This window comes from Phaseolus vulgaris, chromosome 7 (assembly GCF_000499845.2).
Source record: "Phaseolus vulgaris cultivar G19833 chromosome 7, P. vulgaris v2.0, whole genome shotgun sequence".
In the NCBI taxonomy this organism is placed as follows: domain Eukaryota; kingdom Viridiplantae; phylum Streptophyta; class Magnoliopsida; order Fabales; family Fabaceae; genus Phaseolus; species Phaseolus vulgaris.
Genome location: NC_023753.2, coordinates 20051238 through 20070834, shown reverse-complemented (window position 1 = coordinate 20070834; position 19597 = coordinate 20051238). Strand labels below are relative to the sequence as shown.

The following is a 19597-nucleotide window of genomic DNA, read 5'->3' as shown; positions in this document are numbered from 1 at the left end:
AGCATAAATTCAGCAAGTTGAGAAAAATTTTCACAAAAAAAATTTGTAGTGCAATTTTTGTTTTCGTCATCTATTATAATTCCATTCTCTAAGGTTCAATTTGAGTGCTACCTTTTCCTGTGAACCTTAATATTTTTCTTTTAAAAATCTTGGTTACTCTTTCAATTCATGTCAATTACCAACTCCATTTGTAGTAGTCCTTATTTTTAATTTTGAGTTTTGTTCCTTTTAAAATTGTTTGACCTATCTTGGTAGAACTAATTTGCTTTGTGAGTTGTGGAGCTGAAATTTTTTGGTGCAAGCCACATTACTAAAGAGGTAAAACCTTAGGTTGAATATCCTAAAGAGGCAAAGCAAGAAACAACAACATCCTCACAAAAATTTACGCAAAATACAAGGCCAAAAGGAGATACAAGTAGTGAAGTGCATATATAGACATTTAATTTTTAGAGCATAAAAAATGTTGACCTAATTGTTCATTGTATTTATTTTGAGTTGTAATTTGAAAAATTTTCATTTCTTAGTGGATTAATTTCGTTATTAGTTCTGTGAGTGTATCTTCAAGGTTCAAAGTGCCAATAAGCCCAACCTAGGAAACCGCCTAGTTTTCAAGCTTTCTAGATAGGAATTTTCAATTGTGTTTTTATTGCTTTGCATATTTTCTTGCATAAAAAGTGTTTTCATCCTTGTTTGTGCTCTAAGTAAACTTCTTAGGGAAAGATTTGTGAAAGTGTTGTGGGATAGTATCTCGCAAGGAAAGACTTGGTACTTAAGAGATTCTAGTGATCCACCTCCCTTTCCTAGGAAATTACCTACTTCACTCCACCTCCTTTTCTCTTTGGGAACTACTTTTAACACAAAACTATAACATGTCTAAGCACTCTTCTAGTCATAGTTAAAGTGACGAGAACTCTACTAAATCTCTTTTGAAACATTTGGCTAGATATTTTCAATCACTCTCACTAAGACAATTGCAACATGAGAAACAAGTTTTAGAAGAAAAGAAATAAAAATATGCTCATCTTGAAATACTAGAAGAAGAATTGAAAATTGTTAGAGAAAAGGATGAATACATTAGAAAATTAAAATAAAAAATCACATGCATCTTGTTCTAGGTCTAGTGACTCCCATGCTGAGGAAGAGAGTCTTAGAATCAATGAATATTATCAACCTACACTTAGAAGAACTAGAAGAGAAATCCAACCAAAGAGACTAAGGTAGACCTACCTTATTTTTATGGAAAGAAAATTATTGAAACTTATATAGATTGGGAAATGAAAGTAGAACAACTTTTTGCTTGCCATCATGGTAGTGAGGAAAGGAAGGTACCCCTAGCAACTTTAAGCTTTCAATCTAATGCAATGTATTGGTGGAAAGCCCTAGAAAGAGAAATGTGCTTCCACAAGATCCCTCCTATAGCATGTTGGAAGAACTTAAGGGATCCTTGAGATTCCGTCATATTCCTTCTTACTACAATAGGGAGTTGATGGACAATCTCCAAAGACTATAACAAAAGAGCATGAGTGTAAATGATTATAGGCAAAAGATGGAGCTCTATATGATGAGAGCCTCTATTAGGGAGGAAGAAACCACCACAATTTCTAGGTTCCTTAGTGGTCTCAATCTTGAGATAAGAGATAGAGTGGAACTCTTAACCTATAGGTACTTGAATGACTTGATCCAACTTTGCATCAAAGTTCAACAAAAATTTTGAGAAAAGGTTCAAGTCAGAAGGAGAGTTCTTATTCTAGCTCCTATCCCAAGAAGGAGTACAAAAAGGAAATGGAGGATAGTTTTTCAAAAGATAAATCCAAAGTAGAAACTCCCAAGAGCCTATGAAAGGATGTGTCTACCCCACAAACCCGCACTAGAGACATACAATGTTTTAAATGTCTTGATATAGGCCATATAGCATCCCAATGCCCAAATAGGAGAACCATGGTCTTAAGAAGTAAGGATGAGTATAGTAGCCAAGAGGATGAGTCTAGTGGGGAAGAGGAAAAAGAGAAAAGCGAGGGAGCATATCCATGTGAGAGAGAATTATTGATGATCAGAAGAACCCTCAACAATCAACCTAACATGAAACATGAAACACAAAGAGAGAACATCTTTCACACAAGTTGTAAAATTTTAGAAAACACTTGTTCTCTCATTGTGAATAGTGGATCTTTACAACTGTTGTTGCACTATTGATATGATTCCAATAACATGATATGGATATGATATGATATGAACATGTTATGGATTCAATAAGAGTTGGAATATGATTAGGCACTTTTTAAGTATTGGATCAATGTTCTTAAACATTCAAGAACTCACGAAATCACAATAACCAAGCCAAACTCACATAGAAACCCATCAAGAACAACAAACCCATGGGTAGAAACTCAGGAACACAACATATAGCATTTATACCCATGGAGGACGTGACCAAAACAGCAAGAACAACCAATTTGCGCCGATTAAAATTGAATATAAGTGCAACAAATGAAAGAGGACATCATAAGGAAGAGATTGCACCGATTGAAAGTGAAAACAAACAAGTAGAACAAAAATGGGTAATTTGGAAAGTGAAGGGGAAAATGGACTTATGTGGATGAGGCTCTTGGAATGTGCACGCCACTTGAAGGATGGTTGGCTTCAAGATGAGTGTTGTTGCCGCCACTTGAGAGCCCAAGAATTCACTCAAGATAAGACTAGAAGAGAAGAACACACAAGTCTCTCTCAATCACTCACCAATTTGGTAGAGGTTCTTTACTCTCAAAAATCAATCTTAACTTGTTATTTCAAAGACCTAAGCACCCCTTTTATAATAGAGAGGGTTGGTCACAAAGTACAAGAGAAGCTTACAAGAGAAGCTTTTGAAAGGTTACCTTCCAACTCCTTCTATTCTAGCGCCTAAAGGAGTGTGAAGAGACAACTTTATAGTTTTTTCCAAAAAACTAACGCCTAAGGTACTTACAAAAGAGGTGTCTTTTTGGTTTCCCTCTTAGTACCTTCCTAAACACTACTCCTATATGTTTTACAAATTTATACAAAAGAAATTACAAAGAAAGATATTAATTGGAGCCCATTCTTGAATTCTTGTTGGCTTTGAGCTTGATCCTCTCTTTATTTAATTCTTCTTTAATTTTTGAGAAAACTAGAAGGAAGAACTTTAAATGTTTGGGTAGATGGCCTCTTCCTCCATTAGTAAAATCCTCTCTTACTTGATCTCCATCAACTAGGTGGATTGAAAATCTTGATCTACAAGTTATACCCCACCAAAAACCTTATAAACTTAAATGGTTGAATGAAGATGGGGACTTAATTTTATATAAACATGTAAAATTCAGTCTTTCGGTGGAGAATTACAAAGATGATGTTTTAAGTGATGTAGTACCCATGGAAGTCTGCCATATCTTATTGGGAAGACCATGGAAATTTGATAAGAAAACAACCCATGATGATGTTACCAACGAAATTACTTTTACCCACATGGAAAAGAAGTTTATACTCTATCCTTTAACACCTTCACAAGTGGTAAAGGACCAACTACAAATGAAACTAAAAAGAGAAAAGGAGAAAATAAAAGTAAAAAATAAAGTGAAAGTTCTTAGGGACAATGATGAGGCGTGGGATAAAAGTGCTCATTCCCACAAGGTCATTCAGATAGAACAAAAATTAGAAAAAAATGAAGTTAAGAAAATACTTCTATCTGAACAACCTTCAGGCCTCCTTCTGTGTAAAGGAGCACTTACATGCAGTGCCACACTTTTTGAAGTTAGCAAGCTACCTCCTAAGGTCAAAAACCTCATTAAAGAATTTGGTGATGTATTCCCTGAGGAAAGACCCATTGGACTTCAAATAGATTTAGTTTCGAGAGCTAGTCTAACAAATAGACTGGCTTACAAACCTAATCTTGAAAAGACTAAAGAGATAGAATCACAAGTTCAAGAATTGTTGAAGAAGGGTTGGATTCAAAAAAGTCTAAGTTCTTGTGTTGTACTTGTTTTGTTGGTGCCCAAGAAAGATGGCAAGTGGAGAATGTGTTGTGATTGTTGAGCCATCAACAACATCACCATCAAGCAAAGGCATCCAATAACTAAAATTGATGATATGCTTGATGAATTGCATGTGCCCACTATATTTTCCAAGATTGATCTCAAAATAGGATATCACCAAATAAGAATCAAAGAGGGTGATGAATGGAAAATTGCTTTTAAGACCAATTTTGGACTATATGTTTGTTTAGTGATGCCTTTTAGACTCATTAATGCACCTAGCACTTTCATGGGACTTATGAATCATGTCCTTAGAGATTGCATAGGTAAATATGTAGTAGTTTATTTTGATGATATCTTAGTATATAGTCAAAGTTTAAAGTCCCACCTAAGTCACCTTAAGGAGGTTTTATTAGTTCTTAGGAATAATAATTTGTTTTCAAATATAGATAAATGCACCTTTTGTGTAGATAGTGTAGTGTTTTTAGGTTTTATATTTAACAAAAATGGGGTTCATGTGACCCCGAGAAAATCAAAGCCATCCAAGAGTGGCCAACCCCACAAAATGTAGGAGATGTTATGAGCTTCCATGCCTTAGCAAGGTTTTATAGAAGCTTTGTTCCTAACTTGTCCAGTCTAGCTTCACCATTCAATGAGTTAGTGAAGAAAGACACTTCATTTTGTTGGACTGAGAAGCATGAGCAAGCCTTTCAAAGGTTGAAAAATCAACTCATTAATGCACCAATTCTAGCTTTACCAAATTTTTCAAAAACTTTTGAGCTAGAGTGTGATGCATCAACATGAGTAGGAATAGGTGTTGTGTTGTTGTAGGGTGGACACCTAATTGCATACTTTAGTGAAAAACTTCATGGTGCAACCCTCAATTATCCCACCTGTGACAAAGAGCTCTATGCACTTGTGAGGGCCCTACAGACTTGGGAACACTATCTAGTTTCAAAAGAATTTGTCATGCATGTTAGAATTAAAGGCTTTAAACAAGAGGGGGATGGATTGTTTAATGAAAGATTTTGAAAAATTCTGGACAAGAATGAAGATTAATGCAAAATCACAAAAGAAGCAATCAGATCAGCCAAGAAACAAAACTGTTTTAAATTGATTCCAAAAAATCAATCGGTTGTTTATGCGAATCCACCGATTGTTTTTATCAGCACTTTACAAAAACGCAGATCAAACAGTTTTAAAGTAGTGAGGGATAGAGAGATTCACACACAATGTTTATACTGGTTCACTCTTAACCTGAACTACATCCAGTCCCCAGAAACCCTTGGGTATTCCACTAGGTAACCAACCACAGATTACACAACACAAACACTAAAGAGGTGACCTTGAACCCTTCAAGAACACTCACCCTCTTTGAAACACAAAAACTACAAGTCAGAACACCCTCTGACTGTAGACACCAGTACCTTACAAGTTTGACAAATATGAAATGAAATAAAAGTAAAGAGGAAAGATCACACCTGATATAAAAGGATTACAGCAGTTCCTATTCCACTCTTAACCAAAGCAAAGCCTAAAGCAATCTTGCAATCTTGAAAAACTTTTAATCTTTTTGGTAACCTGATCTCTTTTCATTTCAGAGATGTAAACACTAGTTATATAGCCTCAAAAATAACTATTTTAGACTTTCAATCAGGGGCCAAAACAGATATGAATCATGGAAAACAGATTTACCAGACTTAACCAATTCTGTTAAGATTTTTAAAAAGCAATCGATTGAAAGCTCGATTCAACCGATTGAATTGGCCTTGACTGTGAGGTCAACCAATTTCAGCCTTTTCAAATCCTTTCCAAAACCACCAAGTGTAAAACAACCAATTGAAACGACAAATCAACTGGTTGTTTTTTCACTACTTTGAAAAACACTTGATTGATAGTTTTGGATTGAGCTAAGAGTGGATCGAATAATTCTAATCTACCCAGAACCCATGCCTACAAGAAACAACCCAGACTTCAAGCAATCTTCATAGATTTGGAGACATCAAAGCTTTAAATTCAATAAAACATAGTGATCATGAGTCTTTGAAATATTGGAAGGGTCAACACAAGTTGAACAAAAGACATGCAGAGTTGATGAAATTTCTTGAACAATTTCCATATGTTATCAAATACAAAAAGGGCAATACAAACATTGTGGCAAATACTTTATCTTAGAGACATTCCCTTTTTCTAAACTTGGAGTCCAAGTTCTTGGATTTGAAAACATACCTGAACTTTATAAAGAAGATCCGAATTTTGCATTCACTTTTGTTAAGTGCCAACATAGAGCACAAAGAAGTTTTTATGTTTCTAAGCGGTACTTGTTTAAAGAAGGAAAACTTTGTATACCTTAAAGAACACATAGAAAACTCCTTGTAAAAGAGTCACATGAAGGAGGACTCATGGGCCATTTTGGAGTTGATATAACTCTTGAGCTTTTAAAAGGAAAATTATTTTGGCCACACATGACGAAAGAAGTTCAAAGATATTGTCATAGATGCATCTCATGTTTAAAAGCTAAATCTAAGATAATGCCTCATGGACTTTACACTCCTTTACCTTTTGCTTGTGCTCTTTGGGAAGATATAAGCATGGATTTTATATTAGGACTTCCTAGGGCACAAACAAGTTTTGATTCCATCTTTTTGGTAGTGGATAGGTATAGCAAGATGACTCATTTTATACCCTGTGATAAAGTGGATAATGCTAACAACATCTATAGGATCTTCTTTAAAGAAGTGGTAAGACTTCTTACCTAAAACCATAGTTTCAGATAGAGATCCTAAATTTGATTTTTGGAGAACTCTCTGGGAAAGGCTAGGAACTTAGTTGAACTTTTCAACTTCTTGTCATCCTCAAACTGATGGAAAAATAGAAGTTGTGAATAGATCTTTCTCAACTATGCTTAGGTCAGTCGTGAAAGGGAACCACAAATCTTGAGATGAGTTCCTTCCTCATATTGAGTTTGCATATAATATAATAGAGTAGTCCACAAGACTACTAATATTTCTCCATTTGAGGCTCTATATGGTTTTAATCCTCACACTCCTTTGAATTTGTTACCTTTACCTAATCCACAATTTGTGCATAAGGAAGGGGTAACAAAAGCCAAATTTGTAAAAAAATTACATGAGAGGATTAGAAACCAAATACAAAAACAAACATAGAAATATATAAAACATAACAATAAGGGGAAGAGAGAGATCATTTTTGAAGAGGGAGACTAGGTTTGGCTTCACCTTAGAAAATATGGATTCCTTAACCAAAGGAAGTCTATGTTTAGTCCCCAGGGAGATGGTTCTTTCCAAGTCCTCAAGAAAATAAATAAGAATGCTTATCATTTAGATCTTCTTGAGGAATATGGAGTACATGCTACCTTCAATGTTATGGATCTAATACCTTTTGCAAGTAGTGCACATGAAGAGGTAGAGGCATGTGATTTGAGGATAAATCCTCTTTAAGAGGGAGGGGATGATGGTAGAAGGCCCAGCTCAGGACCAACCACTAGGTCAATGACAAGGAAGATTCAAGAAGATTAAGACCATGCAACTAATGGCAGAGACACTGATGGGGAAATGTCTTCATGATTGGAGTTTTGTTGGTGAATTGGCGGAAGCACTATGGATTGTAAGCGAACAAGGTCCTCCTAAAAGGTGTGGTGACCTTGGAGGTGCATGCTAGGTAGGGAATGAGAGTGATGAGGCCATCTCTCTTTAGTAAGGTGAGAATTGAAGATCAATAGCCTAACCTTGGGAGGTTTTGGGCAAGAATGGAAATTGGCTCAAATTTGGCAGCAATTCACTATGCATATTAATCTTGCAAATACATGAGCCAATCCCTCTTATTTATAGTGTTTAGAGGGCTGGAAATTTAAAAGAAAGTGGAGGGAAATTCAAATGAGAAGCAATTGAATTTGGAGCCAATTCCTAGTCACAAGGGAAGTGTGACTTGGTTTCTTTTTTTTTTTGGCACCTCCTAAATCTACACCTACACCTTCTGTTTATGTCACATGGAAGGTGTGACTTATCTTTATACATTTGCACCTCTTATATCTATATCTACACCTCCCTTTGTGTTATACTACAAATACTCAAAAATAATTACAAAAAAAGGCATCCAATGCTGCTTAGTTGGCCTAGATCTTCTATTCGTTGGGCTTAAGTTGAAGCTTGAACTTCTATTTGTTAGAATATATGTTCTTAAACGAGAGGGGGGGTGAATTGTTTAAGAAAGATTTTCATAAACTTTTAAGCTTAAAATGAAAATTCTTTGAAAGAACCTTGATTAAGGATTCAGTTTTTCAAATCAAAACAGCAAAAGCACAAAGCTGGAAAAACAATCGGTTGTTTTAGCGAAACAATCGGTTGTTTATACAAGTTTCAAAATATCAAAACTGAATTTAAAGAGATAGGGATAGAGAAATTGTACACAGTTGTTTATACTGGTTCACTCCAAACAAGAGCTACACCCAGTCTTCTCAGAAACCCTGAGGATAACCACTAAGCAATCACCACTTGATCACTTACACCACAACCAAGAGAATGACCTTGAACACCTCAAGAAACACACTCTCCTTGGCCAACACTAAGATTGTTGATCTTGAACACCTCAAGAACACACAGGCAATCTCAGCAAAGACAGAAACAAATTTGTTCAACAGACTACAAAGATTACACTTGTTACAAATGAATATCTGAAATCAATACAAGTAGAATCCTATTCCAGCACCTTGATCAATCACAAAACTCTTAAGCAATCTCAGCACTTTGAAAACTCTTAGAAAAACTTTGTCAAAGATTCTTAATTCATAAAACTGTTTTTCTTAATATATTCAAAGATATAGTTTGTTATCAAATCTTAACAAACTCTTAAATTGCATTAAAAGATTGGTCAAAGCATTTAATGACTGGAGCGTATACAGTTAAAGCATTTAAAGCTCAGTCAAAGAAAACAGTTTTTCTGTTATGGTCCCAAAACAAACAATTGGTTGTTTCCTCGAATCAATCCGTTGTTTTGGTACTTAACAGTTTCAACCATTCAAAAACAGTTTTCAATCTTTCTCAAAACACCTAAGTATAAACAATCGGTTGTTTCGACAAAACAATCGGTTGTTTCAACTTAGTTTGAAAAATATTTTACTTTCATAAAGATTGAGATGCTAATTGCTTGAGATTTAATACAAGGGTGGATTACAACATATAAACTACCCCGAACAAAGCTTTAACCAGCACAGCAACAACAAGCAAAGCAGAGGCTTCAACATCCTTCAAATGATTTGGATTCTTCAAAACATTGAACATCACAAGGTTCAACAATCTCCCCCTATTTGATGAAGACAAATCCCTGGTGCTTGTGTTGTACCTGATTAAATCTGAAGCAGTTCCTGCAGAAAATAACATTTATACTATCCAAAGCTTCTTACAGCAGCAAGACAGTTTATTACACATTCAAGGTATAAAACATGATAAACAATCGGTTGTTTACACGAAACAATCGGTTGTTTCTATCAGCAGCAGCGGAAAACACTTTTATATCAGAGTTTTTAACATTTTATGCAATACCAGACAAAGATATACAAGAACCAATAATACTCCCCCTATTTGTCTTCACAAATAGACTTTCACATGTACCACAAACAGATTTAAGAGAGATTATTAAGATCAAGAATACCTAACTCATTTCTTAAGAAGAAAAACCTTTCTTTTGGTAATGGTTTTGTGAAGATGTCAGCTAGCTGCAGTTTTTTCTCCACAAACTTCACTTCACATTTCCCATTTTGCACATGATCTCTGATGAAATGATGTCTTATTTCAATATGTTTGGTCCTTGAGTGCTGAATCTGATTTTTGGTAAGATTGATTGCACTTGTGTTATCGCACATCAAGGGAACCTTGCTGATTTGTAAACCAAAATCTGCAAGTTGTTGCTTGAGCCATAGAATCTGTGCACAACAACTACCAGCAGCTATATATTCAGCCTCAACAGTAGAGAGAGCAACACATGCTTGCTTCTTGCTATGCCATGAGATTAGGCTTGAGCCAAGAAGGTGACAAGTGCCACTTGTGCTTTTTCTATCTAGCTTGCAACCTGCAAAGTCAGAATCTGAATAACCAATTAAATGTATTGGAGAGTGAGAAGGATACCATAGTCCTACAGATGATGTTCCTTTGAGATATTTCAGAATTCTTTTTGCAGCTTTGAAGTGTGACTCTTTAGGATTTGCTTGATATCTTGCACATAGACACACCGCAAACATGATGTCCGGTCTACTAGCTGTTAGATAAAGCAAAGATCCAATCAAATCTCTGTATTTTGTTTTGATCTATACTCTTTCCAGCAGCATCCGCATCCATGTAGCAGCTTGATGGCATTGGAGTGGTTGCTTCTTTGCAATTCTCCATTTCAAACTTCTTGAGAATCTCCTTGCAATACTTTGATTGACTTAAGAAAATCCCATCCTTTATTTGTTTAACCTGCAATCCAAGAAAGAAAGATAGTTCTCCCATCATAGACATTTCAAACTCACCTTTCATTGCAGCCACAAATTCTTCACACAATCTATCTTGTGTAGCACCAAAGATAATGTCATCAACATAGATTTGCACAAGAATTATATCTGCATTTGACTTCTTGATGAAGAGAGTTTTGTCTACCATTCCTCTTTCATAACCATGAGATAGCAGAAAATTGCTAAGCCTCTCATACCACTGCCTTGGAGCTTGTTTCAGTCGATACAAAGCTTTCTTCAACTTGAAGACATGGTTAGGATACTTGTGATCTTCAAAACCCGGTTGTTGATCTACATAGACTTCCCCATTGATGTAGCCATTCAAGAAGGCACTCTTTACATCCATTTGGAAGAGTTTAAAACCACTCATACATGCAAAGGCCAGCAGCAGCCTCACAGCCTCCAATCTAGCCACAGGAGCAAAGGTTTCACCATAGTCTATGCCCTCTTCTTGATTGTAGCCTTTGGCAACTAGCCTTGCTTTGTTCCTTGTGATCACTCCATCCTCATCTAGCTTGTTCCTGAAAACCCATTTCGAACCAATAATATTCATTTCATTAGTTTTAGGGACAAGAAACCATACCTCATTCCTCTCAAACTGATTTAGCTCTTCATGCATAGCTTCAACCCACTTCTCATCCTTGAGAGCTTCCTCAATTGACTTTGGTTCAATTTGAGATACAAAAGCTGTGTGCCTGCAGTAGTTTGAGATGGAGCTAGGTGTGGAGACACCTTCCTTTATCTGCCCTATGATGTTATCCACTGACAGATCTCTAGGAATCCTCCACTCTTTGGGAAGCTCACTCTGTTGCAGAATTTCAACTTCTCCAAACTGATGCTCTGTTCATCTTCCTCAGCACTGATCTTTGGGATCTGACTAATTCTGCGATCTACCTCATAAAAAACAACATGAACAGATTCTTCTACAGTCATTAACCTTTTGTTGTAGACTCTATATGCATGGCTTGTGAGTGAATAACCAATGAAAATACCAAGGTCAGCTTTTTCATCAAACTTTCCCAAGCTTTCCTTTCCATTGTTGAGAACAAAACAGCTACATCCATTGAAGAATCTAAGGTGACTGATGTTGGGCTTCCTTCCATTGAAAAGTTCATATGGAGTTTTCTTCAAAATGGGCCTTATAAGTACCCTATTCATCACATAACAAGAGGTACTCACTGCATCTGCCCAAAAATACTTAGGAAATGATGATTCACTAAGCATTGTTCTTGCAAGCTCTTCAAGAGACCTGTTCTTCCTCTCTACAACTCCATTTTGCTGTGGTGTTCTTGGTGCAGAGAAATTGTGTAGAATCCCCAACTTCTCACAGAACTTGACAAACTTCTCATTCTGAAAATCTCCTCCATGGTCACTCATTATAGATCCTATGTTGTTGTTCTTTGTGTTTTGTAGTCTTATTGCTAGCTTTTTGAATGCAGCAAAAGCATCACTCTTTGATTCCAAGAACAAGGTCCAAGTGTACCTAGAGAAATCATCAACAATAACAAGAGCATAATAATTTCCACCAAGACTCATAGTTCTAGAGGGTCCAAAGAGATCCAAGTGAAGGAGTTCAAGAGGTCTCAAAGAAGAGACAACATTTTTGGTTTTAAAAGAACTTTTCACTTGTTTCCCTTTTTGGCATGCTTCACAAATGTGATCCCTCTCAAACTTGAGTTTTGGAAGCCCAATCACAAGATCTTTTGATATTAGCTTGTTCAAATGATTCATGTGAATATGAGCAATTCTTCTATGCCAAAGCCAAGATTCATCTTGCTTGGATAGAAGACATCCAATTGAACATGGTGAAGAGATATCTAGAAGATACACATTATTAACTCTCTTACCTACCAACATTACCTCTTTGGTGTTGGGTAGACAGATTTCACATGTGTTTGTCTTGAACATCACTTGATATCCCTTGTCACAAAGTTGGTTAATGCTCAGCAGGTTATGCTTTAGGCCTTCAACAAAGAGCACATCATGAATCACCAAGATGCTCTCATCTCCTATGGATCCTCTTCCAAGAATTCTTCCTTTGTTGTTATCTCCATAGGTGACATGACCCTCTTGCTTGAAGGATATTCTCAGGAACTTTGATTTGTCCCCTGTCATATGCTTGGATCATCCACTGTCCAAGTACCAAAGTTGCTTGCTCTCCTCCAAGATTTCCTACAAAAGAGATTTTCAAGTACAAAGGTTTGGTCCCCTTATGAATGTGGGTCCATCTGGTTTATACTCATCAACAAAAGCTTTATTTCCCTTGGGAATCCACTTCATAAGCCCTTTTGGAACAGCATGTTTTGTGATTTTATAGAACCGCACAGAATGGCCTCTTTTCATGCAATAGAAGCATGTAACAATCGGTTGTTTCGATGATCCAATCGATTGTTTTTCTGGCATTTTCGAAAATGATTTTGAAAATTGATCCTACCGGTTGACTTCAGTGCAAGAGTCTTGCCACGTTAGCTTTTGCCCTTCACGTCTTAATTCCTCGCAAGAACCTGAAGAAAACAAAGTGGCGCCACTGCGGCCGATCGCGCTCCGACGCTCAAGTCAGTGAAAGAATCACCAAAAACTCAGAGAGAATATCTCAACTCAAGGAACCGTGCGTAGTGAATCTCAGTGTACTAGAAAGTATTCTGAAAGCGTACCTCAAAAGTCTGTTAAGTGTTCCTTATATACCTGAGCTTTTTCTCTCTCCTGACGGTTACGCCTCCAGACACGTGGCTCACATCCAGCTGTACACGTGTCACCATCTGGAGCTTCCAAAACTTGAGCGTTACTTCTACTCTTTTCGCCATTCGACTAAGTTATCCATACAGGGAGTGACTTGGTGCACAGTTTTCCTTGGAGCGCGACCCCTTAAGTGGCAAGTACTGGGTGTCACCACGTACACCATCTCTGTGGTCTCGCCTGCCGCCATCACGATCTGCTTCACTTGCACACCATGCATGTTCTGGGAAATTGTTCCCTCGACCCGACCTCTGGCTAGGGTGTGATCATCTGATAACCTCATCCTCCGCTGCGACGTGACAAGCATATCACTCGTCTTCCATACTTGTACCTCTTGGAAACCTTAAATAAGCTTTCCTGATCGTTCGGCGATGTGCCCCTTTCGGCGGTGTGTAAACCACCTGATCTTCTAGTACTCACATACGGCGACTGTGACGCAACTCTGGTGACCGCCGGTTACGCACACTAGAGATCGGAGAACGCCACTTTAGCGATCAGCGACTACACTGACTTCCCGATTTACTTCCCTTCTGTCAGCCAGGTGTCCCGTTCAACATGCCTATATTATCGCTTGCTGCCCCGTCATCACACCCGATGACCTGATCGGTACACAAGCCCCCCAGTCTTAAGCTGAGACTTGACCAGCGAAAAGACTAAGAAGTCAAATCATCGTCGACCTACGTGGCCCTTGTACGGACTTCCGTACGTTCGTACTCTTTTGCCTTTCTGACGCTTCACCAACCCCCTTTTAATCAAACGACACGTGGCTTCATCAACGGTTGTTTTTAATTGTCGTTTGCGCTTCCTACAACGTTCGAAACCCTTAAACCCTTCGCGCTATTCACTGTTTCATTATCTTTCTTCATCTTCAAGCATTCTAAACGTTCTCTCTGCGAACTACGAAACCTCTCGTCTCCCACAATCTTCAACTTCCTTCAACAATTACCCGATCATCAAAAGGTATCTCCTTTACTCCTTCTACTGATATTTGTTGCATTTCAATCGGTTTGCATCATCCATTAACTGTCTGGAGCATACGTTGTGGGTTGTTTCTCTTTTTCTCGTAACTTAGAGTTTCATTCCTGATAACGTCTACCCCAGTGAACCCTCACTCGTTCGTTCTATCTTCTTCGTCCTCAATCGAGTCATTCTCTTGCTATCCTCATTTCCTCCCTTTTCTTTCCTTTGAAGTTCCTACGATGGCTCAGACAAAGTCCACCACTAATCCTCCTTCCTCATCGCGAAACCCTCCTCCCAAAACTCGTAGGGTTACCACTGGGACAAACCCTCCACCAACATGCAACCCCCCACGAGCCTCTGGTGCTCCTTCCACACAGGCTGAGAGGCCTGCCTCTTTCCATGCCAACCTTACCCAAGCAACTCCACCACAAGCCGGGGGAGCCTCCCTTCCTCCACGGGACTACAAAGAGCTCTACCCTTGGGCCACCCCAACTCTACTGAAGGAGACCTTGTCGATAAATACTGAGGTGGGGGTGCTTTGCCTGAAGAAAGGGGAACGACCCAACCTTTCATTTCACAAGGAGCACGATGACAACGTGACGGTGCTGCCTTGCCTCCCTGGAAAACCAATCCGTGCGGACGACAAGGGGAACAACGGCGAGTTGTTCTGCTTCGTCTACGCCACACTGTTCAAGAAAGTGAAACTTAGGTTTCCTTTCACTCGTTTCGAGAGGGAGCTGTTGACCGAGCTCGACATCGCCCCTGCCCAGCTCCATCCCAACTGCTGGGCATTCGTGAGGGCGTTTCAAATCCTTTGCGCGCACTTGGGACTGCCGGTTTCGGTTGATATCTTCCTCTTTCTATTTGAGGCAAAGAATCCCGGAGATCACCTCTGGGTCAGCTTGAATGGAATTGCTGGGAGGTCAATCCTCTCCATCTTCCAGCAATCCTACAAAGACTGGAAGGGGAAGTTCGTCAAGGTGTGCCAGAACGACCAAGACCCTTCGCTGCTTGATGGTTTTCCCTTGTATTGGGTAAACAAGGGGAACAAGGATTCCAGGGACAACTTCAGGAGAGCAAGAAGTCCTGACAACATGGGGGAGTTGGACAAAGACCTTTATCTCTTCTGGAAAAGCATGGCTTCTGCCAACATCACCTTCCCCACTGCTTCAATAATCTCCTTCGAATTCCTCGAAGGCTAACTTGAAATGCACATAGGTTAGCCCCTACCCCAACACCAAGACTCTCATTTTGTCTTGAAACTAACTTAGCATTTTTACCATTCTGTCTTTGGCATTCTGTATTGGTCTTGATCATTTATCCATGTCCTATTTGCTTATGTTATTTCTGTATGTATATACTTGCATGTTCTGCTTCTGCTTTGGGGCATACTCATCTATTTTTACCTTGTGCAGACGCAATGTTGGGAAAAGGAAAGCTGGCAGAATTGAGGGCGATCGCCCGATCCCACAAACTTGGGGCGGGCTCCCAAACTGTGCCTAACTCGGTTGTGGAGATCGCCATTTCCCAAGGAAAAACCCCTCCCTGAGGTCCAACTTCTTCTGGGGCCCTACCCGCCCCAGAAAGGAAAAAACTGGTGTTGAAGAGACCAAAGAGGAAGACTCCTCAGGTGGTGTCGGAAGAAGAAGACGACGATGAAGCCACCGAGGATGGTTTCATCACCAAGAGAAAAAGGGTAACCACCTCCACACCACCTGCGCTTCCAACACCAACACCGCCATCACCTCCAGCTCCGTTAGAACCAGTCCAAGCAGCACCACTGGCCGCCGCGCCCATAGTGATCGAGAGTAGCAGCCCTAATTATGCAGAGAACCCTCTGAGCGCCTCTACACCGTTTGTATCTGTTGGAGAGGGTCCTCCTTCCACCACATCCATTGCTGGGGCCGCATTAGGAGAAGATGAGGGTGTTCAGGCTTCGCCAACGCCTATAACAGAAGTTCCAGCCTCACCACCACGCCTGGAAGCCCCCCTTGCTGTACAAGCTCAAGAGGGTGGTGGTGAAAGCCAACATCAAACTCCACCAGCACCTCCAGCATCAGCCTCAAGTCTCCCAGATCCCTTTAAAGAGACCTTGGGACCCTTCACAGCTCAACTGAAGACCATGGTGGAAGATCTTCCTTTGCTTGTATCAAGAGCTGTGAAGGATTCACTCAAGAAACTCCAAGAGGAAAACTTCAAGCTTAAGGAGTCAAATCTCATGATAAGGGATGAGGCTGAAAAGCTCACTTGCAATCTGCTAATGAAGGAGATTGAACATTCAAGGCTGGAGGATGCACTGGACGCTGAGCTAAGGAACACACGCAAGGAAGCCTCTGATCTGCGCAAAAAACTGCACACCCAACTCCAAGAGAAAATTTACTTGGAGAGCAAGTTGGTCCCATTTAGGGTCAAGGTGGCAGATTTGGAGGCTGCACGAAAGGCTGAAGCTTCCAGGGTGGAGAGAATTGAAAAGAGATCGGCAGATAGGGAGATCCTCCTGGGGAAGGTCGAGGCAGACAGGGATAAGGCTCTCGCTGAGCTCTCCCAAGCTCGTGAGGAAGCCACAAAGGTTACTGCAGAGCTTGCCCAAGCTCGGGGTGAGAGTAAGAAAGCTACTGAAGAACTTGCTCGAGCTCATGAGGAGAAGGAAGAACTGAAGAACCAAATACATGAGCTCGAGCAGAGTGCGGCTCAAATCCTCACCTCTGGGTTCGAAGCTGCTCTGGAGCAAATGTCATGCCAATATCCTGAGCTCGACCTTTCCATGCTGTCGATTTGTAACGAGGTGGTGGATGGCAAGATCGTTCCTTCCGAAGATTAGCCGCCTCCATCCATCGCCTCCTATTTTAGAACCCTCTGTTTGTCTTTTGTTTGTAATGACCAATCTATGTATAAACTTCAATTGGCACTGCTTATATAACTTTTATTGCTTGAACGTTGTATTTGTATTTCACCTTATACGCCTCTGCCTCTATTTGCTGTGTGATTGACCAACACAACTGGAGAAACTTACTCAACTGATTTAACTCAGCATTACTTGAACTTTAAACCTCCACCCATTTCCTTAACTCAAGCAAGCTGTTAATCTCATAACACACTTAACAAACTGTTAACTCAAAGTAAATTTGAGCAACTATCAACTCTTCGGCGATGGCATTCAATTAAACTTGTGAACTTAAGGCAACATACCTTATTGCGAAATCACTTGCTAGGTAGCAGGTTTCAACTCAATTTAATATTCTAAACACAGTTTACCTGATCTGCCAAGTGAAGTTCACGCTTCTCCTGTCATCGCCGATCTGGTACTCGCCATACAACCCCCTTTCTATCTCAACCTTCACGCCATAGGGTTCTGGCGATGTTACCCTCTTTTGCATAACTTGATCATTGTTCCCTCATCTGGGGGTAGAGGCGCCTTTCGGATCCTTCTCTACCTCCCTGAGTTTTAGAACAATGATCTGGATAGTGAGGTGTTCTCTGCGAACCTATCTCAGCTATCCTTTAACTTCTTCCACCCTTCACGCCGTACCTGAACTCGTTCAAGACGAAAAGGATTTTATCTATCTTCGCACCGCCCGCAAGCGTGGAAGCTTTATCTGGTCTTACTGGGTCAATATTGATGTTTCACTTAAAGGGGAAAAGGCGTTTTCCATCAACCTTCCCTTCCCGCCGTTTAAGGTCATGAACACCCCTAACCTTTCAGTTTCATCTTGCCTGAACTCACTCTAAGGTGAGAAGGACTTTCTCCGGTGCCTCATCTTGCCCAGGGTGTACATCTCCTCCCCCCTGGATGCACTGAGGACTTTTAATCTTGCCTCAATCTGCTTATGCAAAGAGGTCTTTCAATCTGTTCTTGCCTGCAGTCGCTCAAAGGCAAGGAGGACTTCTACTCTTTCTCGCCTGCACCTGCTCAAAGGTGAGGAGGACTTCTTCTCTCGCCTCAAGACGCACGAGAGCGTTGAGGGCTTTTTACATTAGTGGTGCCTTCGATCGCCGAAAGACGATGAGGTCTTTAAAACTTTTAACTATTGTCGTCGATCGCCGAAAAACGATGGGGACTTTAAAACTTTTAACTATTGCCGCCGATCGCCGAAAAACGATGGGGACTTTAAAACTTTACTAGAAAGCATGCAATATAACTTTACTGTTGCCTTAGATCACGTAAAAGTGATAAGGTATTTTTTCTAAAAACTTTCAAAACAACAAGCATGCAATCATAGAAACTTTAAACTTGAAAACTCTTCTTTATTGGGTGGCCTCATTAAAAACCCTCCTTAGGGAAAAAAGAGTGCCCCCTTGAAACTGTTTTAACAGAAACTATTTAAATCTTTTCAAGTTCGTCTTTACTTGCAAGGCTTCAACTGTAATACAATTTGAGATGTGTGGCGTTCCAAGTGCGAGGAATCGCCCCTTCTTCTAACGTCTCTAAGCGGTAGGCGCCATTCCCGAGCACCTCGGTTATTCTGAACGGTCGTCCACTTAGGCGATAACTTGTTCTCCATCTCGTACTTATGGGCCTTCCTCATCACCAGGTCGCCACTTTTAAACTGCCTTGTCATTACCTTAGAGTTATATCTTCGCTCAATCCTTCTCTTTACTGCTTCGGCCTTCACTCTCGCCTCCTCCCTGACCTCATCCAGCAAATCCAGATTCATTCTTTTTTCTTCGTTCGAGTCTTCTGCCACAAAGTTCTGGAATCTTGGCGAGCTTTCCTGGATTTTGACTGGAATCATCGCATCACATCCATAAACCAGGCTAAATGGGGTCTCGTGGGTTCCTGACTGCTCAATGGTATGGTACGCCCAAACTATGCGGGGTACCTCTTCAGCCCACGATCCCTTAGTTTTCTCTACTCTTCTCTTTAAACCTCTCAGCAACACCCGATTGGCAGACTCCACTTGGCCATTTGTCTGTGGGTGCTCGACAGATGCAAACACCTGTTGTATTCCCACCTCTTCACACAGCTTTTTCAACAGGTGACTTGCAAACTGAGTCCCATTGTCTGACACCAGGCGTTTAGGCACACCAAACCGGCACACGATGTTCTTCCATACAAAGCTCTCGATCTTGTGTGTGGTGATCTGGGCCACTGGCTCCGCTTCGATCCACTTGGTGAAGTATTCAATCGCCACTACCAAGTACTTCATCTGCCTGACCGCCAATGGGAAGGGCCCCAAAATGTTAATTCCCCAAGTATGAAACGGCCAGGGGCTGTAAATTAACTTCAGCTCTTCTGGGGGTACCTTGTGCCAATCGGCGTGCTGCTGGCATTGCTTAAAACATTGAGCATACTTCTTGCAATCTTCTCTCATCGTTGGCCAGTAATAACCTGCACGGAGAGCTCTTGCAGCCAGAGCTCGACCCCCGATGTCACTCCCACATATACCCTCATGGAGCTCGGCCATAATTC

The 19597-nt window shown here is 40.2% G+C and overlaps 1 protein-coding gene across 1 annotated transcript; it reads left to right on the top strand.

Moving 5' to 3' along the window:
- The first annotated feature begins 3384 nt into the window (after positions 1-3384).
- On the top strand, positions 3385-4044 carry LOC137829219 (uncharacterized). Its single transcript, XM_068636017.1, has one exon. It carries the CDS (start codon positions 3385-3387, stop codon positions 4042-4044), a length of 660 nt encoding a protein of 219 aa, XP_068492118.1.
- Positions 4045-19597: the final 15553 nt, after the last annotated feature.

Coding starts and splice junctions, on each gene's coding strand:
- LOC137829219 (XM_068636017.1), top strand. CDS start 3,385: ATGGAAGTCTGCCATATCTTATTGGGAAGACCATGGAAATTTGATAAG.